The sequence below is a fragment of the Hermetia illucens genome, chromosome 4, assembly GCF_905115235.1.
Source record: "Hermetia illucens chromosome 4, iHerIll2.2.curated.20191125, whole genome shotgun sequence".
NCBI classification, from domain to species: domain Eukaryota; kingdom Metazoa; phylum Arthropoda; class Insecta; order Diptera; family Stratiomyidae; genus Hermetia; species Hermetia illucens.
This window is the reverse complement of record NC_051852.1, coordinates 129,829,747-129,857,107: the sequence shown is the minus strand read 5'-3', so window position 1 is coordinate 129,857,107 and position 27,361 is coordinate 129,829,747. Positions and strand designations below refer to the sequence as shown.

Genomic DNA, 27,361 nt, shown 5'->3' with positions numbered 1-27,361 from the left:
GTCTTCTGTTCTAGTCGAGGGGAACGTGAAGCTCCCACTATCACATCAAATATGAATATGCAATGGGCAGCTAGCAAAGATACTTATCTGATATGACTAAAAAGAGATCTGTTTACTAAAAAAGGATGGGAATTAATTCATAATTGGTGAAGTTCATTACAGCAATTCGGGCTATGGTTCCCTCTTCATTATCCACCTTGAAAGCGTATTCCTGAGGAGTCTGCTCCATTTACCGCATCTAAATCCGATTCCTCATGTACAACGTCTACTACGACTTTCTGTAAATGCAAATCAATGCTTCTCCCAGCATACTCTGCTGTACACTCGCCAATATTGTCCAACTCGCCTTCAACGGATGGCGACCTCCATGCACAGTGGGCCGCAAACTGAACTGGGCGATTTCTAGAATTGCTTCCCGCTGTAACGGTGGGTTGATGTGGTGACGCGAAACGGTGCTGCTGCGCGGTATCTGGAGCTGGAACTGGAGCTTCCGGGCAACATTCGCTTTGTATATTTCTTGGGCGACGTGCTAGCTTGTTCTCATATTTGTATCTAAAATGCTATGCATTAGACTGCCCCAGTGCCAGTCTCCATCTGGCATTTGGGGGTGCTTCATTCATACGATGAAGCTTCAACTGAAATTGGCGAAAGTTCGTATCTATCTGTGCGCGGTCATTCGCTAAAGTTTGTCGGTGTTGAGGTCAGGAAAATTGACCGTTTTTTGGCGCCAATTTTTTCGCTTTCAGTAGAATCGTGTACGGACAGACAACAGGTGTGATAAGGACTTTGTTAATGAACGTATTGAATCGGATTATTTTGCAATTACTACCGCACTCGTAGTATCTACTCGATGCGATGTATCTTATCCATGGTATTGGGATTGGCACTTGCAGCCCTGATCCTCACTGAAATTCGCTCGCACAAGAAAGTTCGTACTGTGTAAGTTGGCGGCACCTTGTCTTGCTGTTTCTTTTTCGAAAAGATCTTTGCAGGAGGGTTTTATGCAATTGTACGTGACCGTTTTTTGCTGAAGTGACGCAGTGTGGCGGCGGAATGCATGTCAACGTTTTACAATGCCAATACATGGAATATTTATATTCAGCCACGGAGCAAAATTAAAAGATTTCTCCTAGTACCCAACTGCACTCGGCTCCGTATTATATTGTTCGGTTTGAATTCCGCGTGCTATCCGTAATGTAAATCCAGTACGTAGCTCAATAAATGCGGAGATACACTGAAGCATTTATCTTACGTACTTAGTTTTGATGTACAGACTTTCTAATTATGCGGTTGCTTGTTAGAGTAATGATTTTCTTCAATTGGAAGGAATAATAAGGTTTGCTTAGTTACATGTGTCGGGTTTTGCTAATATGTATGTCATGTTGAGATGAGGTTTTACCTTGTTTTCATGTTATGCATTGCGTTTATGCTCGGCGTACCATTATGCGATGGTGGATTGAATAGGCGGGAGTGAGCACTGAAGACATTATGAATAAACAAAGCGATTGGCATCCACTTAGCCCCACTTGACTCAGGGTTCGGTAAGAAAGTTCAATATGTAATTTCAAGGTATTATGGAATATGAGCTGCTTTCGTTAGCCTCGTTTTTTACTTGGAGCTAGAAAAAATTAATATCAAGGAAGAAGTTGTATTGAGTTTGTGAAAGAACTCGGGGCTATTGCTTTTGAAAAATTAGAACAGCCAAAATTGAAGAAAATCGAAATGGACACTGCTGCACGGATCCCCAGTTAATTTTGTTATCATCTAAAATTTTTTGACGTAGACGTAGCTTTGTTTACTGACACTGACGTTAAAACTATAAGATACTCTTTTCATTGAAAGATAACGTTTATGTCATGTTAAAACATAATCTCTAATATGATGTTTCCGTGTTTTTCTCGTTCTTAGATCCAAATCATTCTCCCTTTGTTTCCCTTATCTTTTATGACAAAATACCAAAGCAGCTCGAATATCGATGTTTTTCCCAGTGTTTTGCTTTGGAGCACAAATATTCTTGATAAGGCAGTCCATGGTAGTACTATGCATCATGGAAACTGTTTACTTGGTTTCCCACCGAATCCAGATCAGACTTACGTGTTTCAACTACTAATAAACTTTTGGACTAAGATAACCTTTTAACTATATTTTTGTAGCTAGTCCGGTGTCACTTTGCTGACTGACTGTTTGGGAAAACCCGTAATCACTTAAATGGCAGATTGGGCCTCCGCTCTACCGGAACCATTCAATGATTTATTTTTGGTAAAACTTTACTTTGTCATCTTTTTCTTTCTGTGCATCATGTCATCATAGTTCCTCCGCTTCATCCAAACTGAGACCTGTCATGAGTTACATTGAGGTAAAATCTTAAGGGATTATGTCATCACAGAACTCAGTTATGTGTTAATTACATTTGCGCTCCTTCTCATCGAGTTGTTTTTTGTTTCTTTTGGTAGTATGGGCAGCAGTATGCCCTCAAACTACCAACTAAACACCTCTCCAGAGAACTAGCCTGGAATTCTCTGAAACACTGGTTAGCCATTCTGCTCTTTACGTTTCAAGGAGCCCTCAGGTCAGATAAATCATTTCATCAATAGGAACGGAGAAAGGGAAAGACAGTTGTTAGATCAAATAACCTAATTCAATCCTCTTGACGCGAAAAATAACCCAAACGAAATTAGCAACACAGCTTCTTTTATCAGCGTTGTTGTCCTATGTTTGAATAGATTTACTGACGAATCCACCTTCCACAAGAAAGAAAGTTGTCATCACGTCGTCTACCAGTGCATTGCAAAACTCATAGTCAGGAAATCGTGTCCTAACTCCATGCCCTCTTAGGAACCGGGTAAAAAAATAATTGCATCGTTTCGGTCCAACCACGGACATAAGTTTCCAATGAACAACTCTGTCCATCAGTCTCTCCATTCGTTATCCTAAGGCCGCCCGACCAAAACAGCTGTTTCTTTCCAGTCCAGAATTCACCACTTCCACAGACGAAGTACTGGAGTGCATAAAAAGCAAAGTTGGCTCACTTTCATCATGGTCTTGTGTCAAACTGACAAAAAACAGCAACCCCTACCGAGTGATAACTTCTTTTATTTATTTGCACGAATGTGACTCAATCGGCAGTCTTTCTTTCTGGCCTGAAGAAGGATACAAGCAAATTTCAGGGTAGCCCACCTGCCTTGCCGATCAATGTAACTCGTTCTGTGTCCCCTGTTCGTCTGTTTTATCAAAATGATAAGGTTTTAAGGACCAAGCTGGGGGCTTTCAATTCATCCGCCCTGGCTCAGTAACATCATGTAATTTGTATTTCGCAAACCTGGCTTGATGATAATATACTGAAAGGTATTTCATTTTCTGTTGCGACAGAGACCGGGCTGTGTCACGTAAGTCCACTGGCGGTGGGGCCCTAATTGCAATGCTCCGCGTCGAACCCGTCTTCTCCTCCTGTGATTCTTCTTGTGATTATGTTGCCCTACGTGGCTCCACGCCCAACTCCCTCCGGTTCATTGTATCTTGTAGATAACTCCTCTGGGCTTGCCCTCCTCACCTGTGCGAAGAATTGTTTGGCAGTTTGATGGAACGCGTTATTGTCAAATTCCCTTTTTTTCTCTTTCTTCCTCTGCGGGGATTTTAACCTCCCCATTCTCACCAGGCCTAATCATCCTAGCTTTCGTATTCCTTCCAACAACATGTTCCACTTTTTCCTTCTATTTTCTTCTTTTTTGAAGACTTGTTCCCTTGTTGCCCTGAATTTCAAAATCACCAAAAATTGCTTGGGTCGCACTCACGATCTCTTCTTTCCAACCTCCCTGAGTGCCACTTCTCTTTATTTTCTTGCTAACTTTGACGGTCTCAATTCAGCCTGAGCGTCAAGCAATTGGAATGACATATTATCTAACTCAACGTGTGGTCAGGCTCTTGGCACCTTTTATAATATCCTGTCCCATCATCCCTATTGTTATTTCACCTCTTCTCCTTCGTTCTTCCTCGATTTGGTTCATAACGAATAATCATTAATAGCATCCGCTTGAAACATGCATTGCGGAAGAAATCACAGGCTTCTAAGAATGACGTCGCCCTTACTCATTTTAAGACTATGCGTTCCATTATGAAGTCGATGATTAAAATAGCGCATAGCGCGTGGCTGTCTTTGCCCGCAGTAACTTAAACCCATTTTGGTCCCACACTCGCTTGTCCCGTAACACCTCCCAATCTCCCCCTTCTCCCATGAATTTACCTGATTCCACTGCCAACTCCCCACGCACAATCATGTGATTTTCTCTGTTCTTATTTCTCTTTCGTTTTTATTCCCCTCAACCGCCCTCTATGCCACATTAAGATGCTCAGAATCTCTAGCTATTCCTCTCTCACGCTTTTCTTGGTTGAGTTCCTCATTGGTAATATTGACAACAATATCAGACCTGGTCTCGATGGGCTTCCTATCCTCTACCTTGTTAACTGTAAACAACACATTTCCTTTCCACTGTGTATAATCTTATATAAAAGTGTCGAAGAATTTTATTTTCCTCATCTTTGGAAGGAGCCCTTATCATTCTGTCCTCAAGAGTGGAGACCCTTCACTAGCTCCGAACTACCGTCCCACCTCTCTTCTCTCCAACTGCTCAAAAATCCTCGAGAGGTAGGTCAACTACTAGCTGACCGCACAATTCGGTCAAATCATTGAGAAAGAACAGCATGGTTTTGGGCGACACCGATCTACTGCTTCAAACCGCGTCAGCTCAGTGAACCATATCGTCGACTTTTATGTCAGCAACTACTGTGGATCCTTCTGTCCTAAAACCGAACTTTCTTAGGAATAGTGTTAGTTCTCGACAGCACGTATGGCTTCGGGGTGTCGAATACTTTCCCGACTCTTTCATGTATACAGAGTGGTCAGTGTGCAGATAGTAGCTCAGAGCGTCGTTTGTCTTTGCTAATTAACACAAGCCATGACACTATCCAACGACAAGGAAGAATACACTTCTCAAGACAATCGTTCAATACATAGAATCGTAAGTGTTAGTGCAACACTAGCTTGTGTAACAGGGTACCGTCGGGTCTCAGTCCTTCTTAATTTTTCATTGAGAGGACTGCCTCTTGTAGCTCTTTTATGGCAAAAAATGAGCTCCTGAGATGAAAAAGCAGACAAGTAGGGCCGGACTGAAGATTAGTACCAACACGGTTCTCCGCCAGAGGGCTTATGGTACTCTTTTCATCTGTGTAAAATAAAATTTTATGAGAAACCTTCCTGCCTAAATCCTATTTTATAATATATTTTCTAAAACAGAAATAATTATTGACTTTTTTATAGACAGTTAACATAACAATGTTATGTACCTGCTGTATTAGCGTGCGATTACCTGCATCTTGCCTAAACATTTCCCTTAAAAAAATAGAGAGTGCATAGTGCTTGTCCCAGCACTTAAGCGTCAGCTGATTATTACTCTGTGAGTCAGTTGGGATTTTTGGCCGATGCTCTTTATTTCGGATAGACAATGAATCACCTTATCGATTGTGGGGGTTTCTGTTTGGGTTCCGCAAGGAGGGAATATTCATTTTGTTGGAACAAATCGACCGTGTAGAGTCGCATTAGTGAAGAGAATATGAATTAGATTTAAATCAGTGATAGAAAGATAATTGTTGGTACTCTATTGGAGTAATTGATCTAAATGTAAGTCACCTCAAAATCGGGGCGTCCCTTATAATGTGTAACCATTCCTTAGTTGAGACTACCCTTAGAACTCTATGACTACAAATTGCAATAAGTAATTCTTTCTCTTAATTCTCCGTAGAACTCACAACACACTTCTTCAATTATTTCGGCCGGAAGATATCAAGGTCTGGAGAGGATTCAAAAGGCCGCACCTTACTGAAGTATAAGGGAGAATGCCGCGAGTGGAAGGCCACTCGCGGCATTCAAGACTTACTTGAAATTGATTCACTACGCCATTTCATTCGTTGATTGCCGGTTTTTGTATTGATTTCCTTCCACATTTTCAGGATGGTTATCCTTACTTATTTCATTACAAAGGAGTAGCGTTCACGAAGTATATCAACTTGTCTATGCTTCGGGGTCACTAAAGAACGGATTACCTAGTGCTTCCTCCCTGAATCCCATGTAATCACGGAGGAAATGTATGAGATCATCTTCTTTTCGTCAGTTCGGTAGTGCGTATGCTAAGTTACATATGCCGAACCTAGCGAGGTCTTTCCTTTTTGCCAGTGCTTCGTGTTCTCTGTATGGCTTCGTATATATGTACCTGGCTTATATGTTCTCTTGCCCATATTTTGTTTCTGTATTTACTACAGGTAGTGAGCCTGACCATTTGTAATCAGCACCTGACAAGTAGTGTGAGTAGATTTCACGATGGAAAGCTGACCTGCTTGTCAAGGTTTCGTCAAGAGTGGATTCGTTAACTTTTCCTTCTACTGTGTTCAGGAGACTTTAGAGGAATGTGTCGGACTGTCCAGCCTTTCACCATTAGCTATAAGACTTTGATGGTGGTTTATCTAGTGTAGTGCTTTTCCCTTTGTCATTTCGAACATGTACCTATGGCCGGAGAGCGCTAGGGGCTAATATCCTGAATCCCGGAGCATAACAGCATTGCGCATAATATTGTATATAATATGGAGGTAGAATAGAAGTAGGTGTAAAAGTGTGTTGACTGCGTAGCCCCGGTAGTGGCAACACCTCTGGTTTTTAGGATAAGTAGCCAAAGGACCGGAGAAATTATACCACTCTGGGGAGTATCTTTGTTCACGGTGTTGGCTGCTTCCTAGGTTTGACTGGTTTATCGCAAGGTATGTGTAAGGTACCCCCAATCCTGCTCTGATTAAGGCAGTGTTTAAAACACATTCCATGTCTAGGGAGGCAGCTAAGGTGGATTGATTGTGGAGAGATTATCTTGTCGTGATTATTTTTGGATGTCTAAGATATGCTCCAGAGTTTTCAATACATAGGAAGCGAGACTGATCGACTTAAGGACCTTTATGAATTCTGTCTTTTGTGTGAAAACGTCTACATGTGTGTAGTGCGTGCTTAAGTGCAGTACGTTTTCGATAGATATCTACCATTGAAGGAATAATCCTATCCTGTTGCTTCTGTGGAATAATTGCGATTATGTTGTTCGGGTATATGGTTAGACGCTGTTACGGTGTTCTAGGAGGTTTATTTCTAAAAACCTGATTAAACTTCCTTCAGTCAGTTCTCCTATGATCTCTGAATAGTTTGAGAACTTCTACGATCTTTGTGATCCGGCAAAAATCTCTGATTAAACATTTGCCAGTTCTACATCCTGAAAGTATCATTGCGAGTAAATAAGCCTTTCTCGATGCGATCATAATTTAGAACTTGGAAAGCGGAAAAGTGAAGGTTGGCATACTGCTCGTTTTACAAGTATGAGTGAAAACTAATAAGAGTCTGATCTGTTGATTTCTGAGCTGCTACAAACTGGATGCTGCTTCAATTGCAACCTGTCGCAAGGTTAGCTTTGTTCATTGTGATAATGGACGCTAAAATCTGTATTTCCTCCGACGGAGTCAGTCGGTCATGAGCCATATAACCCGAGGTGATAACAAGTCCTCTGATTCTACCGAATCGAGTTCAACCATTCTTAAATTGGTTGAACCTTAGTCAGAGCAAAGAAAATAATGCAAGCGCCTTTTGTGGGGGTAGAATATATTGTACTGTTTTGGACCTCTCTATGGGTATACCTCATACAAGTTTCTTCTATATCGTCCTCCTTGAGGAAAACTAGAATATTAGTTTCGGTGCTCAATTTCAAGAGAATTATTCTTCATATATTATGATGAAACATCTATGAACTTTTGGAAGGAGTCAACATATGAGGTAGGTTTCTTTTAGTCAAACGAACTGTCAAGAATTTATTCAACAACCACTTCAGGAAGCTTGGTCTCCGCTCTGTTACCACTCACCAGTGTTACCTGGGGGTCAATTCTTTTTTGTTTGTTGAAGGGCTTCGACAAGCGTGTGCTGTTGAGTCGCCATCGTTGTTTTGTTTTTGAGCAATTTGCTTAGTTTCTGGTACTTTGACCAATCTCATCATCAGATCGGTCATGCTTGGCTGCAGTGATTTATATCTTCTGCTAGTTCTACTTTGGTACTTCTCATCATTTCGCCCTGCTCATCGGTCGTACTGGCTTCTCTATATTTGGCAATCTTCTTCATAGTGTGGGTAGTTTAGTTATTCAGGAAATCTTCCTTTCATCAACGACTTAGGTGTGATTATACTACGGCTGGTAGTCGCTGCGCCTGCCTCGGAGACAATGGTTTCCGGGGGGAAACTAACAGCCTTTCCCTCCCACCGCCAGAGATATCCACTATCACTGGCTTTAACACGGGGTCTATGTGGTTGAAGCATGTTGTACACTTTGCGTGGGACGTCCAATAACTAATATTTAGTGATGGCGAGGAATAATGAAAGGTTTCATCCTTGCCAGTTTTCTATAAGTTTCGCAGTCAAATTTTACTCACCTAATGGAGGAAAAGTGGGGACTGTTCTTTATCAGCTAACATTTTCTTTGACAATTTTGTAATAACTGTGATCAAATGTCTATCTAGACACATCTTTGGATTCTTAATATATTTTTTTATATACTTAAGTTGAAGTATCTGGCTGGCATGCCATTTTAAGATTTAAATGCAGATTGACAGATTGCCTAAAATAATATTTGTTTTTTTTTTCTTTGTTCCAGATTCAGTTTATATTAAAACATACGCATTTCTCGCCATACTCTAAATATAATCACCATAATGTGTTTCGATCGAGGAAAAGACGATGAAAAACTCTAAATTCACCTACTATTGATAAAAGTAGGTTTAACGGACCAAGCCAAACACCAGTACCTTTAAGTGTTCACCTCGCAAGAGACTAACAAAGTGATAGAATCCTCCAATTGATAATCGTCTTTACTTGAATCTGGATCGCTTCCTAGAAAGCATCCACAGACAAGTAATCCAACTAACGTTATATTTATGGATGCCGGAGGTCTTCCAGTATATCAGAGCGCCAAACAGGCAGCCGCCGCCCATCAGCAACAACTAAACACCCACTTGCAATTGCAACAACATCAACAACTGCAGCAGCAACAACAACAGCAGTTGCATCATCAACAACAGCAATTGCAACTTCATCAACAACAAAGTTTAGTACAACAAGGGTTGCATCTTCAACAGCAGCAACAATTGCAAGCGGTTCAACAGCAGCAAGTACAACAGCAACAGGCTCAGCAACAAATCCAACAACAAGTTGTACAGCAGCAACAGCAACAAGTTCAACAACAGCAACAACAAAACTATCAACCTGGAAATGATATCCTGCCACCAAAAAGACAGGCCGTTGTTGATCGGCTTCGGAGAAGGATCGAAATCTATCGACGACGACAAAGTGATTGTGTACCAAGATTTGATCAGTCCTTCAGCAATGTCTGTGAACAGCAGAATCAGGAGACGAGTATCCTGCAGAAGCGTTATCTTGAAAGCAAGGCGAAACGTGCTGCGAAAAAGACGGAGAAAAAGCAACCGGACAATGTGTTAGCGAGCAACCTGCAGAGTAGTGTACATGTGGTGAGTAGGCTTTTTGTAATAATTTATCCTTTGAAATTCAGAATAAAATTGGTACTTCGTTGAAGGATGCAGTTACGCATCTTGATGTGTTTCCATGTTTCAATTGATTAGGAGGAAGATAAACAAGGGATGTTAGGGGCACGGGTTCAGATCTTGGTTGATTCAATAGCACCTACCTGTATTGGGTGTCTTACTGGAGACCTTTGCATTCTTGGTTAGTTTTCCCAGTATAGTTTCCTCCACCGTTTCCATTCTTTCCTGAGTGTCGTGAACATGAACCTTTTCCTGACTCAACAGCAGGACCAGACCAATCGGGGAGAAATTGCCTACTATTTTCTTGGGTACACGGACCCTACGTGCTGTTCTTCGGACCAAACCGTTAGTTATCATTTGAAAAATTGGGCAGTTCACTCAAAACAAACGGTTCGTGGACCAAAAAAAGTTGGAGACAGTTTTTTTTTCAATTGACCTGATCCGTCTTCAAGTGGATCCGCATTCAGGACTCTCATTTCAAAACAACCATGACGTGTTTGTGAATCTAAATAAAAGAGTGAACGTCACGCTGCTCCCAGGACAAAGGTGTAGTTGCGTCTAATGCCTCCGCCCTGGACGATACCGTTAATTCTTTTTTTGGCCCTGTTGCTTCATTGCCCTGTGTTCCAATATGTCTAGGAACCCAGAGCATCCAGACTTTATTATACGAACCAAGCGTGTCCAATTTATTAAGGCATTCCCATATCAGTTTAGAGTTTATTTGTTTGAATCTTAGTGTCTTGGTGGGCGCCTGGCTGTCAGTAGGAGCGCAATGGTTTGTCCCCTAGAATTCCTTTAGTGGCTAAAGTAGGCATACTTTCCTCTGAGGTATATTTCCATGCTCATTCATTGATTTGAGATACTTTTTCATTAAATTGGTGACTCCATCATTCGCTTCTTCTACTGTAACAGACGGTATGCCTGGTAATTGACAGTACTAAGGCATTACTCTACTCTTCTAGACTATCCTATTGCTCATTTGTCTTCCACAGTCAACCACGGTGTCAGGCTAAAATCCTGGTGTGAGTAATTCGGAAAGCTGCCTAGGAAAAAAGTTTGCCTTGCTTGAATTCAGGCATTATGAAGGTTAGCCACTTCACTTGCATATGTGAAGATGTAGAGGGGCTAATACTTATAGCACACCCGAGGATTCTGTTGGATACTCTCATGATCCCAGTAATATATGCTTAAACAAGTCTATAGAGTCTGTATAACCCCCTGACTTCTGTGCCTCTTCCAGAATAGCTTTTAGTCTAATGTACTTCTCATCATGTATTCTCTTAAATCCTCTAAATTATGCTTCCTGGTGAATAGTGCTAAGGTGGTTTTGGTTGAACTGATGATCTGCTCTTCCTCCCTGTATCAGTTTACGTTAACCCCAGCTAGACCTTATCGCATAGAGTGCCCTCCTTTTTATTAGTTTTCCAATAGATTCTATAGTACTGATCTAAAGGACTTAGTGTGGAAAAGATTCTTTTTGCCTGCTTTCCGAATAGACAGCACTATTGTCCGCCTTTAGCATCCCAGGGCCTTCACCTTCAGGAGAGAGCCTAGCATGATTCCAGGCCCCTTTGAAACAGAACTGGAAAGATACTATTCGTTTCGAGTGACTTCAGTGATTTATACGTTCTCACGTCATATTTTACTCTAGCGTCCGATTATATTTCTTCCGCTATTGACCAGTTTTTACAGTGTAATATAGGACCTCAGAGAATGAATTGAATGAGATACATAGTTGCACACTATCCTCTTCATTCTAGGTAAACGTCCGATTTAAATAGACAGAGGATATTTTTTTTCTTGACTAAAACCTTGTGTAGTCCTTCTCTCACAATTACCTGAAATTATTTCGCTTTGCTTTTCTGATCGCTTTGCTATAAGTTGTCAGTGAATTTTTGTATCTTGATCAGCGACTTGTTTTGTCCTGTTTTCGAACTTACGTCCACAATCTAATTAGATTCTTCTTCCCCCAGGGGACATTCCTTGATAAGTTAATTGCTTTATCCGGATAGCGGACCTTACATGCCTCAATAATGACTCTATTCAATTTTTTCACCATTGCTTCCAATTCTAGTTAATCCCTGATGGAATTACCCATACTTTAGTTTTTTCCAGCGCTAGACTGAAACCATGAGCTGTCATCAACAACAAGTGTCGCAACGTAGTCTGGACAACCGAACAGGTGTGACTCTTCCGGTATCTCGAGTCTTAGTAGACTATCGTAGGAAGCGTTCCAGAGGCCAGGCCATGGGATGGATTCCTGTGCCACTCCCGATGTGATCTCAATTTCTCTTAGGCCCTCTAGTGTCTCATAGAGCAAATATCGGCCTCTCAAATAATACCTCAATATCCGCAAGAAATAGTTGGACACATGGAATTAGTTTTTTAATATGCCTAGCATATCTGTCCATCTCACGGAATTGAAGCTATTTCTGATATCAAGCGTTATAAGGAGCACTGTTCGTCGAGATCTGCTGCTGCGTGCCTCGGCTCAATGAACTGCTTTCACGACCTCCATCACAGCATCCCCCGGGTATCCTGTTTTCAACCCGAGTTGCTTTGGGGATAAGTCCCAGGCAGCACGGACTGCGTCAGCGAGTTCACTCCTGATGAGCTTTTCTAGTAATTTCCCGGTCATGTCAAACATACATAGCGGTTGATATGTACATGGCAGCTCAAGGTCTCCTTTCTCTTTGCTGATTAGCGTGAGCCCCGCCACCTTCCAGCGACAAGGGAAAATGCCCTCGTTTCGGCAAACGTTGCGAGTCGCAATTCTATTCGTTGGCGAAACAATAGTTTGTAAACTTCCACCGGGACACCATCAGGACCTGGCGCCTTCTTATGTTTCATATCGACAACTGCTTCTTCGAGCGAAGGACTGAACTGTGTGCAACACATTCACGATCCTTACAGAGAATGCAATGTAGCACTTGGTGGGGGTTAGTGTAAGACAGTCAAGATTTCGGATTTCTAGAGAGCACATAGGCTCCAGACTAGGTGCCCCGTCTTCCTCTTTCCGCTTCCTCATCAGTTCGCTTTGCAGTATATCTGCGATACGCTTGCAGTGTTCTCAGTGAGAAGTGCGGCTGTTTCTGCTTTCGCGCGTCTTCCGCTCTGTCCACGTTCGCCGAAGATGCGGTCCAGTAGTTCCTCCAGTTCCATCAGCCCGTTTTTGATGTCTCTGCTGACGTTCTTCTGGAGGAAAGTTGCGACTACATACACTTCACCACTGTCGCGCATTTGCTGATAAGCCTTTCATTTTCGACTCTAGCTAGGACGGTCGATTGGAACTTCAACTCGGTTCATGTTTAAATCCGCTTGCTCAGATCTAACGATTTTGACTTGGCTTTTCTGCGAAGCAAGGACACTGCGGGGTATTGGAGTTACAGTCCCCGCACTGATAGCGACATCACTTTGTAATTTGGGGCGTCTCGACGCTAAATCGGGTGTTTCAGCCCTCGCTGCATGCTGCGCTGAGCGACGTTTCTTCGTGCTGCCCCCAAACTTCTTTTTCCTTCCCTGATGTATCGGTCATACCCGGCTCGCTTTTCATCGAGAGGCTTTTTCACGGCTACTATCTAGGGCACGGATATAGTGTCAGCTAGGGGGTCAACTACTTATTCGAGCACCTCGGGGATATCACTTCTTGTATCGTGAGTGACCCTTTAAAAATCGCTGAAGATCCCTGGCGTATTTGCTACTAGGGGATTTCTAGCTTCTTACTATGTATAAATTTAAGAAGGTACTCGTTTCTTCGAGTAGTGTTTTTACTTTCCCAAATGTTGTTTCCGACGTCAGAATATCATCCTCTGTCGTGTCGTGTGTCTTTGGTTCGCTGCCCGCCTTAAGCTTTAGATCCTAGTTGAGGTGTTCATCCTCTCCTAGTCAATAGGTAGCAGATCTGCTTTTCGGTATTTATAATCTGTGATCTTGGTAGATTTTTCGCCCAATATATCCTTAGGTTTCTCCTTGCGTACTTGCATGATATTATCGAACCTATAGTTGACATGGCACTTGTGATTCTTAATCGCCTCCAATGATTGGGGTTTCTAGACGGTCGGCAGTAATTTTTGTCCGCCTTATATTTTCCTTCTAAACACATTTGCTTTAAAAGATCCTTCGTCTCTATCGTTGCAGCTTTCCGAAGGTCAACTATTACCTTGTGTTCTGGTCTATAGTTTCAGCACATGCCAACGGTCCTGTCATCTTCTAGTATAGGGACAACTGGTCGATATCAGACTTGGTTGACCGTGTATACCGCCAAACAAAAGCTTGGCATTTTTTGCACAATTGACTGATGATTTTCAATTTTGTTCTGTTCTTTCTGAGTGAGCATTTGTTCCTGAAATGAGAATACCGTTGACTGCACTAACATAGTTAATGGGGGGCTCTTATCTTCGCCCTTAATCTCCCCGAGGTCGTCCTCCAGTTTGGGTTAGGACTCCTTGAGAGCATTACATCTCGTTGCTCCCCTTTTCTTCATCTTTGTTCTTGAAGGCTTTGGTCTATTTGCATTTTCTTGAAGACTTCTTTCGATTGCGGGCGTTCCTTCCGAGACGCGGAGGCCTATTTTTCTTCTAACGTTTGATATCTTAACATCGAGCGTACTCTCACTGGTCCCTGCATTCTAATCATTGCTGAATGCGGTCCTCGCATAGGCCAATATTGAACTTAACTCTGCTGCTTGCCTTATTTATTTTTCCTTCGATTATCAGCACCTGATGCTCCAGTATGCGTGCGGTATGGATCCCGCTTCTTTGTTTTTTTGTTGTTGTTCTCTTTGTTTGTAATAACACCCCCTTTTGAATCCTACGAATATGGGCCTTACCGAGGCGACCGTAAACTATTCATTTCTTGGATTGAGGGAAGTATTTTTGGACTTTCCACAGGCACTAACGGTCTTGGCTCCCAGGTAGCAATATTCTACATCAGTCTGGCTTGGAGTTTTTTATTTTATCAGCTTCTCTCTCCGCTGTTAGCGAACTCCTTTTAGGTGATATCGGCTAAACTGAACATCGCACTTCACAAATATGACAGACGAATGGTAGTCAGAGTAGCCGAATTTATTTTATGGAGGGCGGTGTTTAGGTTGTATCTTGTCCTCTCGGCAGAAATGCATAAAGCACATTCTATATAAGTGGCCTAAACGGGGTTGAAATTACATAGCAAAGTCACCTTTTTCAGAGACTTTGGTTTAATCAATTTTCTGCGATCTGGAATGGTGAAGTTGTTGGAATTGATTTTCATCGTTCATGACTAACAGGGGGAATCTCATTTTGTTTTTCATCCTATTGAAATGTCCTGATATGATGCAGATTTTTCTTTGTCAGTTCACTTTTCTATTGCGATAGCTTCTTCGGCCTTTCCTTCCAATATTTTCCCAGTAGGCTTCCTAACAGGAGAAGCTATTTCTTTAAGCATCTCAACGGTAGCCCCTTCTTCCTGGATGGCTATTGCAGGTGTGGATTCCACGTTCTTTGTTACTTTGGGTTTTAGTCTTTTATCGTCTTTTCACCTCCGGATCTTCTGGTGATTTTGCTTCGTTGCAAAGGTTGATTCAAGCCAAAGACTCTCATTTTTTTTAACACGAATTATATTTCCCTCAGTAAATGTGTTTTGATGCGCAATAAAAGAATTCAGTTGATTCGTTTTAATTGATTGTGAGAAAGAGGAGAGAGCAACTGGTTCCCGAACTACCGGTTCATGTGGTATAATAAATAGGTCTCTGCCCTCGATTTAAGAAAAAATCACCTTCATTCTTTGCTATTGACTAAAGATTCCTTCCTACATTCAAGCTTCTGAATTAATTTCCCACCTTGACTCCGTAATGCAACATTAAACTGACCATCAACCGGTCAACCTTGAATGACTTATTATTACAAATAGAAATAAATTCTGCAAAGAATAATTGTTAGTTTGCAGAGTTGCGTTATGTAAATTTCTTTTTTCAATTTGAATTGAAACCGCACGAAATCTGATGTTGATGCAGGACAAGAAAACACTTCACAGCAATGAATAAATATGACGGAAACGTTGAGAAAAAGGCCAGAACAGTGAAATATGCAATAGAAAAAGACAAGTTGTGATGATAAATCTAGAATTTTCTTATTTAGTACGTTTTGTTTGTGTTCATTGTTCAACGACCAATGTGCAGGGAAATGTCGCGTTAAACTTTTATGTAATCATTCTGTGACGTAATTTCGCTTAAATAAGGAAAGCTCAGGAGGGAAATGAGAATGGAACTGTCATTTGCAACCTTAGAAGTTGATTGTGATAAGGGCAAAGTTGTATTTGATAAGAGGGAGGACATGCTTAGAACTATACAACTTGAGGTCATAGTGACATATTTTTGGTGACCAGACTTAATAAATATAAAACCATATCAGCCTTGAAACTAGCTTTCTTCTCCATATTGCCACATTTGTTAGTGAGGGTGTTCGGGTACCTTTTCTTGTAACTCAAACAGAAATAAGGAAATCTTTTGTTGAAGGTGGAGGGAGTCCTGAGTCCACATTCTCTTGCTAACGGACTCGATCACTTGGGAAGCAACTTAATTCTTCTTTCGTGGTCCACGGACCCTTGTTTTTGAATTTTTTGTTAAGAATGCAGAGGGTCCTAAGACCGCATCCGCTTGATGACTAACTCCTTTTGAGTTGAAAGCCCAAGTTTTTAAAAAAAGGTTTACGTTCAGGCCAAAGGCAACTCATCAGACGCTGCCAGGGATCGAAACGCTGGCTAGTACAGAGACGTGCAAGTACGTGTCGACAGAGCGCTTGGATGAAGATTCAGTATTTACAAGCAGACCTTCACGTTCGACTTAGCCAATTTTGGGATAGCTCTCTCCTCTAGATTATCCTGGGCCACTCAAGATGATTGAAAGTCATCACAATACACCGCTTATCCTCGTTTACACAAAGCAGTAGTAGACTGATTTATGGGGCATTATGTGACCTAGCGGTGGACTCTTATATCGTTGCTCTGCCAGTCGAATCTATATTCCATAGATGCTAAGGTTTCTATAGGATTTGCGTATAATGCCAATTTCCACTTCAGTTTTGTAAGATGTATGAGCAAGCAAAACCTGAGCAATTCTTCAAAGGTTGATACTCATTTAAGTTAATTCCACTTTCATATTGTTACGCAGTTGTGGATATCGGGCTGAGGATATCACCGAGCCGTACTCGGACTGATGTACGTAGAAACTTAGGATTTCCAATGCCCCTTTGCTAGAAACCACGAAACTTCCGTACAACTTCCTGACATTGAACCTTTACTGACTCCGAGGGTGAACCTCAGGCCCTATTATACCTCGCGGAATATGTGAAAACTATACTGCATTCTAGTCATCTGTTATTAAGTATTCTAACTAAATATCTCTCTTGCTGTTAGACTATTATGGGATCCTGGCTAATTGTCATTACTGGGATGATATTACACTGCCCACTGCCTAAGCTTGTTTGTCCCGAATGTCAATCGCTGCTAACTGTCTGGTATTCGTCTCTACAGGTGCTCTGATTTCCTTCCCGTTCGCTTTCGACCATTTTGTTTAATCTTATTGATATCATTAAATTTCCTAATTTTTCAACACACAAATGGTCATTTCTTTCTCCTCTATGATGTCCTAAAATGATGCCCTGTCTCCTTGCTCGTAACACAACATTCAATATAGGTTGTACAACCTCTTTTCCCGAAACTTTGAGCCCTCATCTATTCCTTTTGACCATTATTTCGTTCCAGTTTCGGTTTTGATTTGGCTCCTCAAAATTAATCATATTCTGTACTTTTACCTTGTTACCATAGTGTTACCATTCCTGAACCAAAGTCAGCACTTCTTCAGCAGTCGGTCTCAAACAACAAATACTACTTACCTATCGCCCTATGACTCTCACTCATGTATGCTCCTCTCTCTTTGATTTTGCTAATCTCTCGTCCATAATATCGCATTCTTCGCAGTAATCATTACGAAGGTATTGCTTTTCCATTTATAGATCCTTCCTGATACCTTTCATTCCTTGTCACGTTTTTTGTAATTCCATGTTGCATACCTTTCTCTACTGAAATTATAACTCTCGCTTATTAAAATGCACACATATGTTACGCTCATCGATTCTATAATTTGGCAAACCATTGCTTTTAAGTTACTAAGTAAGTTTCCAGATTCCGCGCTCTCCTGCATATCACTGTTGTCATCTTTATCCTGCAAGGACCCATGTTTTGCTCTTTCAGATTTCCTTGTTGTTTCCTCGCACTTTCTGTTTGCCAGTCTACCTTCTTTCGAATAGACGGTTCAGTTTTCTAAATCCTGACCTTTATGCAATTTTGCAGGTTTCTCCCGCCATTTTTCAACTTCCTTGATGTCCTCTTCTCGAGGTTTTGGAACTTCCTCATGGCCTCCTGTACGACCTCTGACTTCTTGATACATTGGCTCTTGATTCTGCCGCGCTAAAGTTCAGTTCTTCAATCGCTTTATACTTTCTGTTTGCTATTTCATAGCTTGTCAAATAGTCTCCTTCTGTTTCTTTACACCTGCACTAACGCCATCCTCTTCATGTCTACTCTCTCTCGATAGTTTTTCTCTGCTGCTAGTCATCTCCTGTCTGCTCACTTCTTGACGCATTGGTTTCGCCTGCGGGCGATTTTCGGTATGCAATGCAATGCAACTATTATAGAAACCTTCGCGAAGTCTCTTCTGTAATTCTGCTTTAATTCTCGTCGTAGGAAGCTCTAATGCTGACAGCTCCCTTTTGAGCTGTTCCCCTTTCAAACCCTTAAATTTGACCATTGCGGCTTACACAATCCCACCGCTATCATCAATTGTTAAGTAATTACTACGTGTATGCCTACTTGGATATCGAACTTATAAGGGTTTTTGCTTCAAGCCCCTGGAACTTCAATTGTTCATTCAAAGTCATGTGAATTTCCTCTCTAGATGTGTCTTCTTCTTTTTCTTTATACAGTATACAGACTTCATAGGACGCGCACTGTGGCATTATTCCCAAGTGAGCTTTGAATTTGATTACAAGAGCCATAAGCTCTGCCTACGCAGAATGTTTTCAGCTCGACACTAAGAGGGCGTTTGTGAGTTCTACTGAACTTGTTGACCAATGAGGGACCTATTATGTATATTCATTAACAATCCATACTGGCACAGGAAATCCGCGCCTAAGATAGCTATGCCGATGTCCGCGATAATGCAGCGCCAAGAAAACGCTTGTCGAAACCTCAGCACGCGGTACTTGCGCAGGCTTAAGAAGTCGTAGATTGTAAGGCATCGTGATGCTGCATTTCGAGTAGCCGTCGCCAGAACTCCCGACAAGTCTGGCTTTTTCGATGTGAACCTACGATGATACCACCATGCCCCGGTACTTAGCGAAGGTCCCAACGACCTACTAACCGATCGCCCATTTCGGGAGGCAGATCTAGACCTTGATCCCAACCTACTCCCCGAACGCAAAACACCGACGGCCTCTGCCAACTCGGAGACCATGTTGCTACCATCTGCTACAGCTGAGCCACCTGACTTAAGTTGTTCCGAACCACCTCACCAATCGTGGGTTGCACGTGAACCTCATTGCAGTTGCTGTGTTTGAGGTGGCTGCCATTTATGTTGTGATGGTGGTGGATTTTGATGTTGCTGAGCTTGAGGCTGATATTTTCGTTGGCGGGATGCTGTTGGTTTAGTTATTGTGCCAAAATTTCCCAGTCCGGGCAATTGGAGTCGACGGGTCCGAGGAACACTTCACCACCGGAGATTGCGCTTCACTTCCTGGGTGGGGGTTACTTGTCCACTTGGCTGGTCAGACAGCCGTTTACTTGCCTGATGTTCGAATGTTGCTGGATTATCGTATCTACGTGGTGGTAGTTATTGATATTAATTGCGTTACGATGTGATGCCAAATTCGTAGTGGAATTTACAACAAATGGCCTGTCCACGGATGACTGGATCCTGCATTTACAGACCTTCAGTCGTTTGCAGATCTTCAGGTAATTGTTGGTCTTCGCCACTTCACCTGGTCTCTAAATTCAATGGCGAATGGAGACCTTGTACGAGTACAGACGTCTAAATGCTCAGGCGATTCCAGACCGACACCCCATCCCACTCATCCATGGTTTGTGCACTCTATCGCAATCTGTCTCCTTGAGGCCGGTCTAGTACTTAACGTTGAAAAGTGCAAATTCTTACAATCACAGGTGAGATTCCTCGGCTACCTGATTACCCCTGAAGACATCCAATCGGACACAGTCAAGGTGCAAGCAATTTCGAGCTTCCGCTTTCAAAAACTGTCAAGGATCTGCGAAGGCTCTTGGGTATGGTTAACTTCTATTGTCGTTTCTTCCCCACTATCAATCGATCCTTAACATCTTCTTGCCTGGGCCGAATACCAAAGACTGCTGACTGATTGTGTGGTTTCCAGAAGTCGTCCAGGCGTTTGATACCAACAAGCAACAGCTGGTAGATGCTAAACTTTTAGTATTCAGCAAGATGCGTCGATGCCTCAAACATTGCCGTAGGTGCTTCTCTTCATCAAAAAGTGAATCAAATTTGGCAGCCGTTGAGCTTCTTGGTGCTGACTTTGTTGTTTTTGATATTTTGCAGGGAACCAAATAATTCTTTTGCTTAATAGTTTTCCGAGGGACGGTTACGCTATTTTCCGCTGTCTATTCTCAATCCTTCTGGTCTCTGTTTGTTAGTCTGCCTCGCTTTCATGTTTACCGCCCTTTACATAGCGTCGAACTTCATTTGTGCCCTCCATTTGTATGTTGGTCGGTTTTCCCTTTGGTTCTTTTCATAGTTTCTAATTTGTCATTTATGAACGTTAGGGCGACATTAATCGTTAACGGATGCGTTCAGTTTAAGTTAATAGTGATCCATCTATTCATGCTACCGTTTATCAGAATTTCGTTTATACTCATACATAAGTTAAAGTTTCATGTTCCCTGTTGTCTTCGAGGATCTCCTCAGGTTTACGACCTTTAGCTATCGAAAACGGACTATGATCGGTTTCTAGAATGTGGGCAGGCTGCATGACAATGGTATCGAGGTTCCCCCGATTGCTCTATTTTTCCAACTCAAGCATCAATTCCAACGATATAAACTGGCCACTCTGGGCCTAAGCAAAATAGGATGGTGGAACTCTGGAAGGTACTTCTCCCCCTCTTGCGGCAATGTGTTTTTGTACTTTGGAAAGCCAAGTGGTAGCAGACACGAATCCGATGTCGGGTTATTTCTGACTTCAATCGCATGGCGCGCTCTCTTGACCTGGCAGCCCATTTCTGACAGTCATGTGGCTGGAAAATTCCAGTCCATGTTAAGAAACATCATAATTGTACCGTGATATGCAACAACGGAGACTTCCGATATATAGGGAGGGATACTTTCTACTAGTAATTATACGCAATTCAGGGGAGGCTTCCTAAAAGTAAATGTCACCGCGTTCGTGATTGATGATCTGCATATCAAGATGGGTTCTGACAATACCTCACTCGTACATTTGATAGGAAAACACGGCCTTGGTAACCGTAATGATAATGATCATCGGTGGCACATTATTCGATGTTACAGCTTCCAATAAGGCCAGTCAGATCTCAATTGACCGATAAGGTACCAGCAATATGGTTGGTTACTTTGGGATCAGCGGTAGATTTAGGGATTGTCTTCTGGATGTGCGTAACAAGAAAGGTGCTTACATCGATCTTGGAAGGAATTACCATCTAATTCTGACTTACGTTCGCTTGCGTGTTTCGTCCAACATTTCTCATAGGGTTGGTAAGCTTCCCAGGTCAACAGCGACCGCTTGTATAATCCAGCTGTCGTTCGACAGTGTCGGGGGGTGGGAGTATTGGACAGCACATAGACTGAGCAAGTCGCCTGAGAATATCAATTACCATTGGATCACTGTCCAAAACGCTCTTTTATTGGGTGTTACGTAGGTTGTCAGCCACGTCCGGGAAAGGCGTCATAAGATCTCTGGCTGGCAGCGGAATCGTGGAAGCGGACCAATGAACAGAAAGGATCAATCCGGCAAGTGGTGGCGGGCGTGACAGGCTTTTCGCTTCACCTGCTCTTCGTCTTTGATCTCGAGATAGCTTTCGGCAGCGTGAATAGGAAGTGTATCTGGCGTGCTCTACGCAGGAGGGGAAGCTCGAAGAGAACAAATAGTTATTTTCAGCGCGACATATGATGACGCAAAATGCCACATGCTACTTCAAGATAAATTTAAGGTCCAGAGCAGAGTCTGCCAGGGGTGCATCTTGCCACCGATATTATCTCTTCTTGTTATCAGAGGAGATCAATGGACTATGCCATCTTTCCTTAAACAGTTCGACTTCTTGATAACATTTGTTGTGCTCTCTCCCCAGGTCATGGACCTTTGCCAAATGGGTCTGGATTTGGAAAGAGAGGCAAGTAGATTTGCACTGAAGATGATCAATTTTTGTATCCAGGAAGCGTGGCTTCCACTGTGAGTGTCATCGAAGGCATGCACAGCGCTAGATTCGCTTTCGTTGTCTTGTCTGAAAATGCAGTTATCTTAACACTAAGATCAGGTTGAGACTCTTCTGCGCTAATATTCTTTCTGTGTTGCTATGCAGGAGTATCATATGTCATTCGAAGGCTCCAAACCTTCGTCAACATCTGTCCACGACGTATCGTCGGAGTACATTGGCCTGATATTATTTCAAACGAAGAACTTGTTCGGTACATAGGTCTGTCACTTATGATTAAAAGGCAGAATGGGAAATGGAGGGTATTATTTGCTCTTAAGTAGTCCTCCTAGTTTCTGCGTAGGGCTCGACTGTTCAAATTGGTGGTTAGACTGTCAAGCGGTCAAATGTTTTTCTTATTTGTCTTTCCGCTGAGGATGATCAAAAGAGTGTCTTTGTGGGGAACTTTGCCCTTTCTATTATAACTTTTTCAGCAAAACAAGTATCAATGGGTGGCTTTCATTTGTAGTTTGTCATGTCTAAATCATGAGGCCACTCCTGTGATCAGGTGTGAATTCACGGGGCTATTTTGCTGTATGCACTCAAGAAAACACTAAAACAAAATGCTTACAGGCTTCTATCGCCATTGTCCTTGAAAAGCAAGTAACCATTCATATGTCTGTTCACATCAAGTTACTAAGTGCATTTTCCCAAATGCTGACAATGAATCAAGAATTTCCCTGAAGTTTCATACAGGAACCCAATGTTTTGTTTCAACCTAAATGATATCATCAGAAAAATTGAAAAGTTTGGTGGAAATCGCATTCAAACTAAAAAAAATACAGTAGGCAAAGTTCGGGAACTGAATTAGATAATTAGACGTACCTACTTCTTTGCAACTATTTTTGTCTTCCACAAATTCTTCTCAATGACAGTAAGATGCAACTAAACTTGTATGTAAAGTAGGATTAATCTGATATCCTTGGGGTTACTTATTTGGCGTCCCATATTTGCGTGATTAGTTGATATGAACGTTCCAATTTGAATTACCTCAACACGTGGAAAGTTATTATGCATTCGACGCTTCCTTCTTGTTTACCCTTAGCGTCGGCCCACTCAGGTGTGCTTCCAAAGAGTCTCTACTTAGCAGTGTAATTTATAGTTCTCAACCTGACCAAAAGTAATTAATCATTTGTAAGGAATAGTCATCAAAACAAACAAAATTTTTCATGTCCCCACTCTTAAAGGTCATTATCCTGTTGATACACAATTCCATAACAGGTAACAATTATGGATGCGCATTATTTTAAGTGTCCTACAATTTACCACTTATTTTTGGTAACATTATTTCCGAACATGATTTCTCCGTGAGCTTATTACTAGAGTGGCTCTATCCATAATTTCATTAATGGATTTTATTGCACTTCGGTTCATTAGGTGCCTCTGTCGAAGAGTCCTTGATTTAGTGCTTTATTTACGGATATTCTTTTATTGTGGAAGCCTCGTGACGTTCTCCTGCTTAGTTGTGCTATCGCATTGATAGCCTTCCCTTAGCTCTGTCTCCATTTTTGTACTCCATGTTTTGCCTTTGATTTCGACCCTGACATTCATCGAAACGTGTGGATCTGAGAATAAATCGCTTTTGAGCAGAAACTTATTTTTAGTCTTGGCTTGGAAATTGTTACGTTGTGATGAATAGAAAGGTTGCCGATGACGTTTACAAAGGGTAAATAGGTGGTTGTTGAATGGGAGTTGGCGGAGAATGAGTTTTAGTTAGATATGACTCGTAGTGAAAACCGGGAGGAAGTGTAGGGGAGCTCGCGTGGGGGATGAAAATTATCTTGTCGCATTCTCTCGTTTTGAGGGATGGAGCTGGATAATTTTAGGTGATTTGTTATTGGAATGGTATTGAAAGCAAATTCAAGCTGATTAGTTGTTGGTACCTATCTTAGTGGTTTGGGAATCAGTTCGACTAGCAGTCAATGCCCTACAGAGTTTAGAAAGAGTCGCGTCGATATTGTAGGAGATATAATTTCAGATCATCTGGCTCCGGAGGCAACAAGTCCCTTCGTCCTTTCCATCAAAATCCTTTTTTATGATATTTTTTCTATGTAAGTCCCAATTTCCATACGTGTGAAAGGTTATGTGATGGAGAAACCCCAACTCCTTAATGCATATCCACTTTTAAGATTCCATAAAATCGATAAGAGCCTTACATTGTAACTTTCTCAGAATAAGCCTGTGAAATGTGAAATGCCCACGCAGAATTTAGTAACAAAGTAACAGAAAGTGCTAGAACTTACGACACCATGTAAATGTGTACTTGGTACTTTGATATTCCGTACTTGAAATACTGTTGAACTCCTCCGTGGGATGAAATGCACTACATCGTTGTCATACAACATGTTGACATGAGTAACCACTCAAGGTGATTTTTTCTTATTAGATATTGATTTTTGGAATTATTTATCCGATATTATCTTGAGCTTGTCGAATATCTGTACTTCTCATGTATGTGGTGTAAAAACATCTGCTGAAATTAGGAATGCAGAAATCTAATCTTTTAATGTTTAGGGAAAAAACTTGCCTTTCACGAGAAAATTGACATCCAAAACAGAGATAAAATAATAAATTCGAATAATTGCCCATAAAAGTCTCTCGTTTGAGTTTTATTTTATTATAAAGCAAAGGCTATTGTGGGTGCAATTTATTTAATTGTTATTTTTTATCAAGCTCCTGTAGACAATCAGTTTCCCACATCAAATGCAATATAAATGTAGAAGTTTAGCTAAGTAAGAATATCACAACATCCATCTCACCCTGACTTTTAAATCTTTCCGATAAGGTCTCATTTCTTAGAAATATATGAACGTCAATAACGTAACTGATGCTTTCAGCTAAGTCACGCAAAAAATCAATAAAATGTATTTGAAAATCATGGAATTTGAAGAAAAAATTCTCCTGATAAATTGAAAGATATCCAGATTGTTCGTGTGTACCTGCGCTACCCAACGGAGGTGAACGTCGTCATCTGACGCTCGTTTGTCCATATACTCTAGAAAACCCGACCCGAATCCGCAAGGGAATCATTTGAAGTGACACTAATGATGACGCCTCACCAGAGGTTACCTGGTGCTATGTGTACCTTGGTAGCCCTCCAATGACATAAGCTCCAGAAGTAATTTTGGAAGATTTATTTCCGGGCTGGCTATTTGGGATTGACTCCTAGGATAATTTCATGTTCATTGTAGCTAAGCCTACATCATCTGTTAAATTGCGCTCTAAAACTCGGGAGGTGTACCACTTAATTGCGGCAGAAATATTAGATAAGCCTAGCATCCACTGATATGAATGCTAAGTCTATACTCAGTAACATATAAGCCAATGCTGCTGTGGTACTTACCGTGGGACTCTGATTATCTTTCCCAAATCAATTCATGTTCGAAATGGACCGTGGGGTTACGCTTACATGCAGGTACTGACAGGACCTTAAGATATTCGTGGACGTAGACCAATACCAAGTTTCTTTTCTTTTTCCTCTGTCGCTTCATTTGAATAGTCAATCGTTTTTCAAGCACTGTCTTACCGTGGATCTGTTATGTCTCGTGCTGTTGTTTTTTGGTAGTATCCATTTTTTGCGAAGTTGGTGTCACATAGCCGTCACGAAAAGTAATCAAAAGTGTCAAAAGGCAATAGGAACACGAGCTGTACAGTGAAAGGGGAACTAACTGGAGTACTAATATATGTACGAAGCATGAGTGTTTCGTTACATTATTGCGGTTGGTACTTCGTGCCCTACGAAAAAACGTCAAAACGCTGAGTAAGTCGGCAAAAATTTGCTGTGATGAAAGAATGCAATTTCGAAAATTTTAAATTCTGAAATTACTGGAATTACTCTCAAAGGCACTGCTCACAAAGAATTCCCTCACAAAGACGGATTTGTGTTCGTTATAATTCATACACATGACGTGTTTTTGAATAAAAGGGAGCAAATACCACCTTGTAACCACTTCGGTCACGCTGCTCCCAGGGCAGAGATGAGGCAGCGTCTGATGGCTTGCCCCTGTTCTGGATGAAACCGCAAGTCATAAATCCGTTCTTTATCTATCTGTCTGTCTTTTTTTTTAAACGAAACCTTATTAAAATCGGTTAGTGTCTGTCTGTCTGTCTGTCACACGCATTTTTCTCGGAGACTATAGCAGCAATTGACGCCAAATTTGGTCGAAAGGTGGGAACTGTGAACGGTCACGCATACAATGAGTTACATCCTTTTACGTTGAATTTAAGGGGGGGGGAGGGGGGTCCCATGTATGCTAAAGGGGGTGTGAACTTTTTTTCACCAAATATAGTCAGCTTGCCTTAGTTTTGAAATTTGTTGGAAAGGGGGGTCGAAAGTGATCACTTATTTAACGGCTCCTAATATATGCGTATATTACGTGTTAGGTACTAATGAGAAAAATTCGCATTCATATGTCTTTCTAAAAGAAATACACAAAACCTTTCATATCTGAACCGTCCAGTTGCCGGTTTCCCGACTTTTTTGTTGTTGAGAGGTAGAAAACTCAAAAATCTACCGCTTGCTGCTACCATACGGTTATGTGAGACTTTTACTTACTAAAACCGCCTCCTTCTGCCACGCTTATCCCGGGGGATTGCCAATTCGATATTAGGTCGCGATGCAGGATCAGTTACAAACTACGTTACTTACTACTTTCCTCCGAAGCTCCTCCTTCCTCAGCAGATTGTGAATCGCTTTAATAAATTTTTCCGCCGCAATTCAATTCCTTTCAGAGGTTAGCATGTTTTCCATGATGATCTCGAGTGACAACACCTCCGCTCTGTTTACGATGAACCTCGGGCGGTTAAAAACAACACGCTCCGCATCCTCTAGAATTATCACGCATGTCGGGCAATATGGGGAGTCATCATGTCGGAAGCGATAAGGTATGCATGGTAACCTTCGTATCCGCTTACAAATTGAGTCAGGTCGTAGCTAACTTTAATTTGTCTTTGTTTGATCCATTTTGAGACATCTGGCATAATCCTGTGAGTTCTCCTTTAGGTGAATTATCCCATCTTTTTTATAGCCACTCCGATATTGTCAGTGAAGTTAATGATCGTCACTCCTCTGGGTAGCTGTAGCTTCAAAATTCCGTAATACATTATTATCCACAGGAAAGAAGCGATTCTTGTGGAACCCTGCAAGTTCTATATGTCTTAGGTCCATCGTCTATATCGTAAAACAGCAGCCTCTCTCGGAGGAATTCTATGAGTGTGCGCACCAAGGATTCCGGAGCGCCTAATTTGACTAAAGCC

The 27,361-nt window shown here is 41.7% G+C and overlaps 1 protein-coding gene across 4 annotated transcripts in view; it reads left to right on the top strand.

Annotated features, from left to right (window-relative positions):
• The window catches only part of LOC119653566 (neurogenic protein mastermind-like), a 304,044-nt gene that overhangs the window by 103,124 nt on the left and 173,559 nt on the right, over positions 1-27,361 (top strand). For 2 of the 4 annotated variants that reach the window (XM_038058280.1, XM_038058283.1), the window contains exon 2: positions 8,719-9,589. In XM_038058280.1, coding sequence (XP_037914208.1) covers positions 8,999-9,589 — 591 coding nt within the window. In that variant the 5' untranslated portion in view covers positions 8,719-8,998. The other 2 variants (XM_038058282.1, XM_038058281.1) reach the window with 2 other exon arrangements.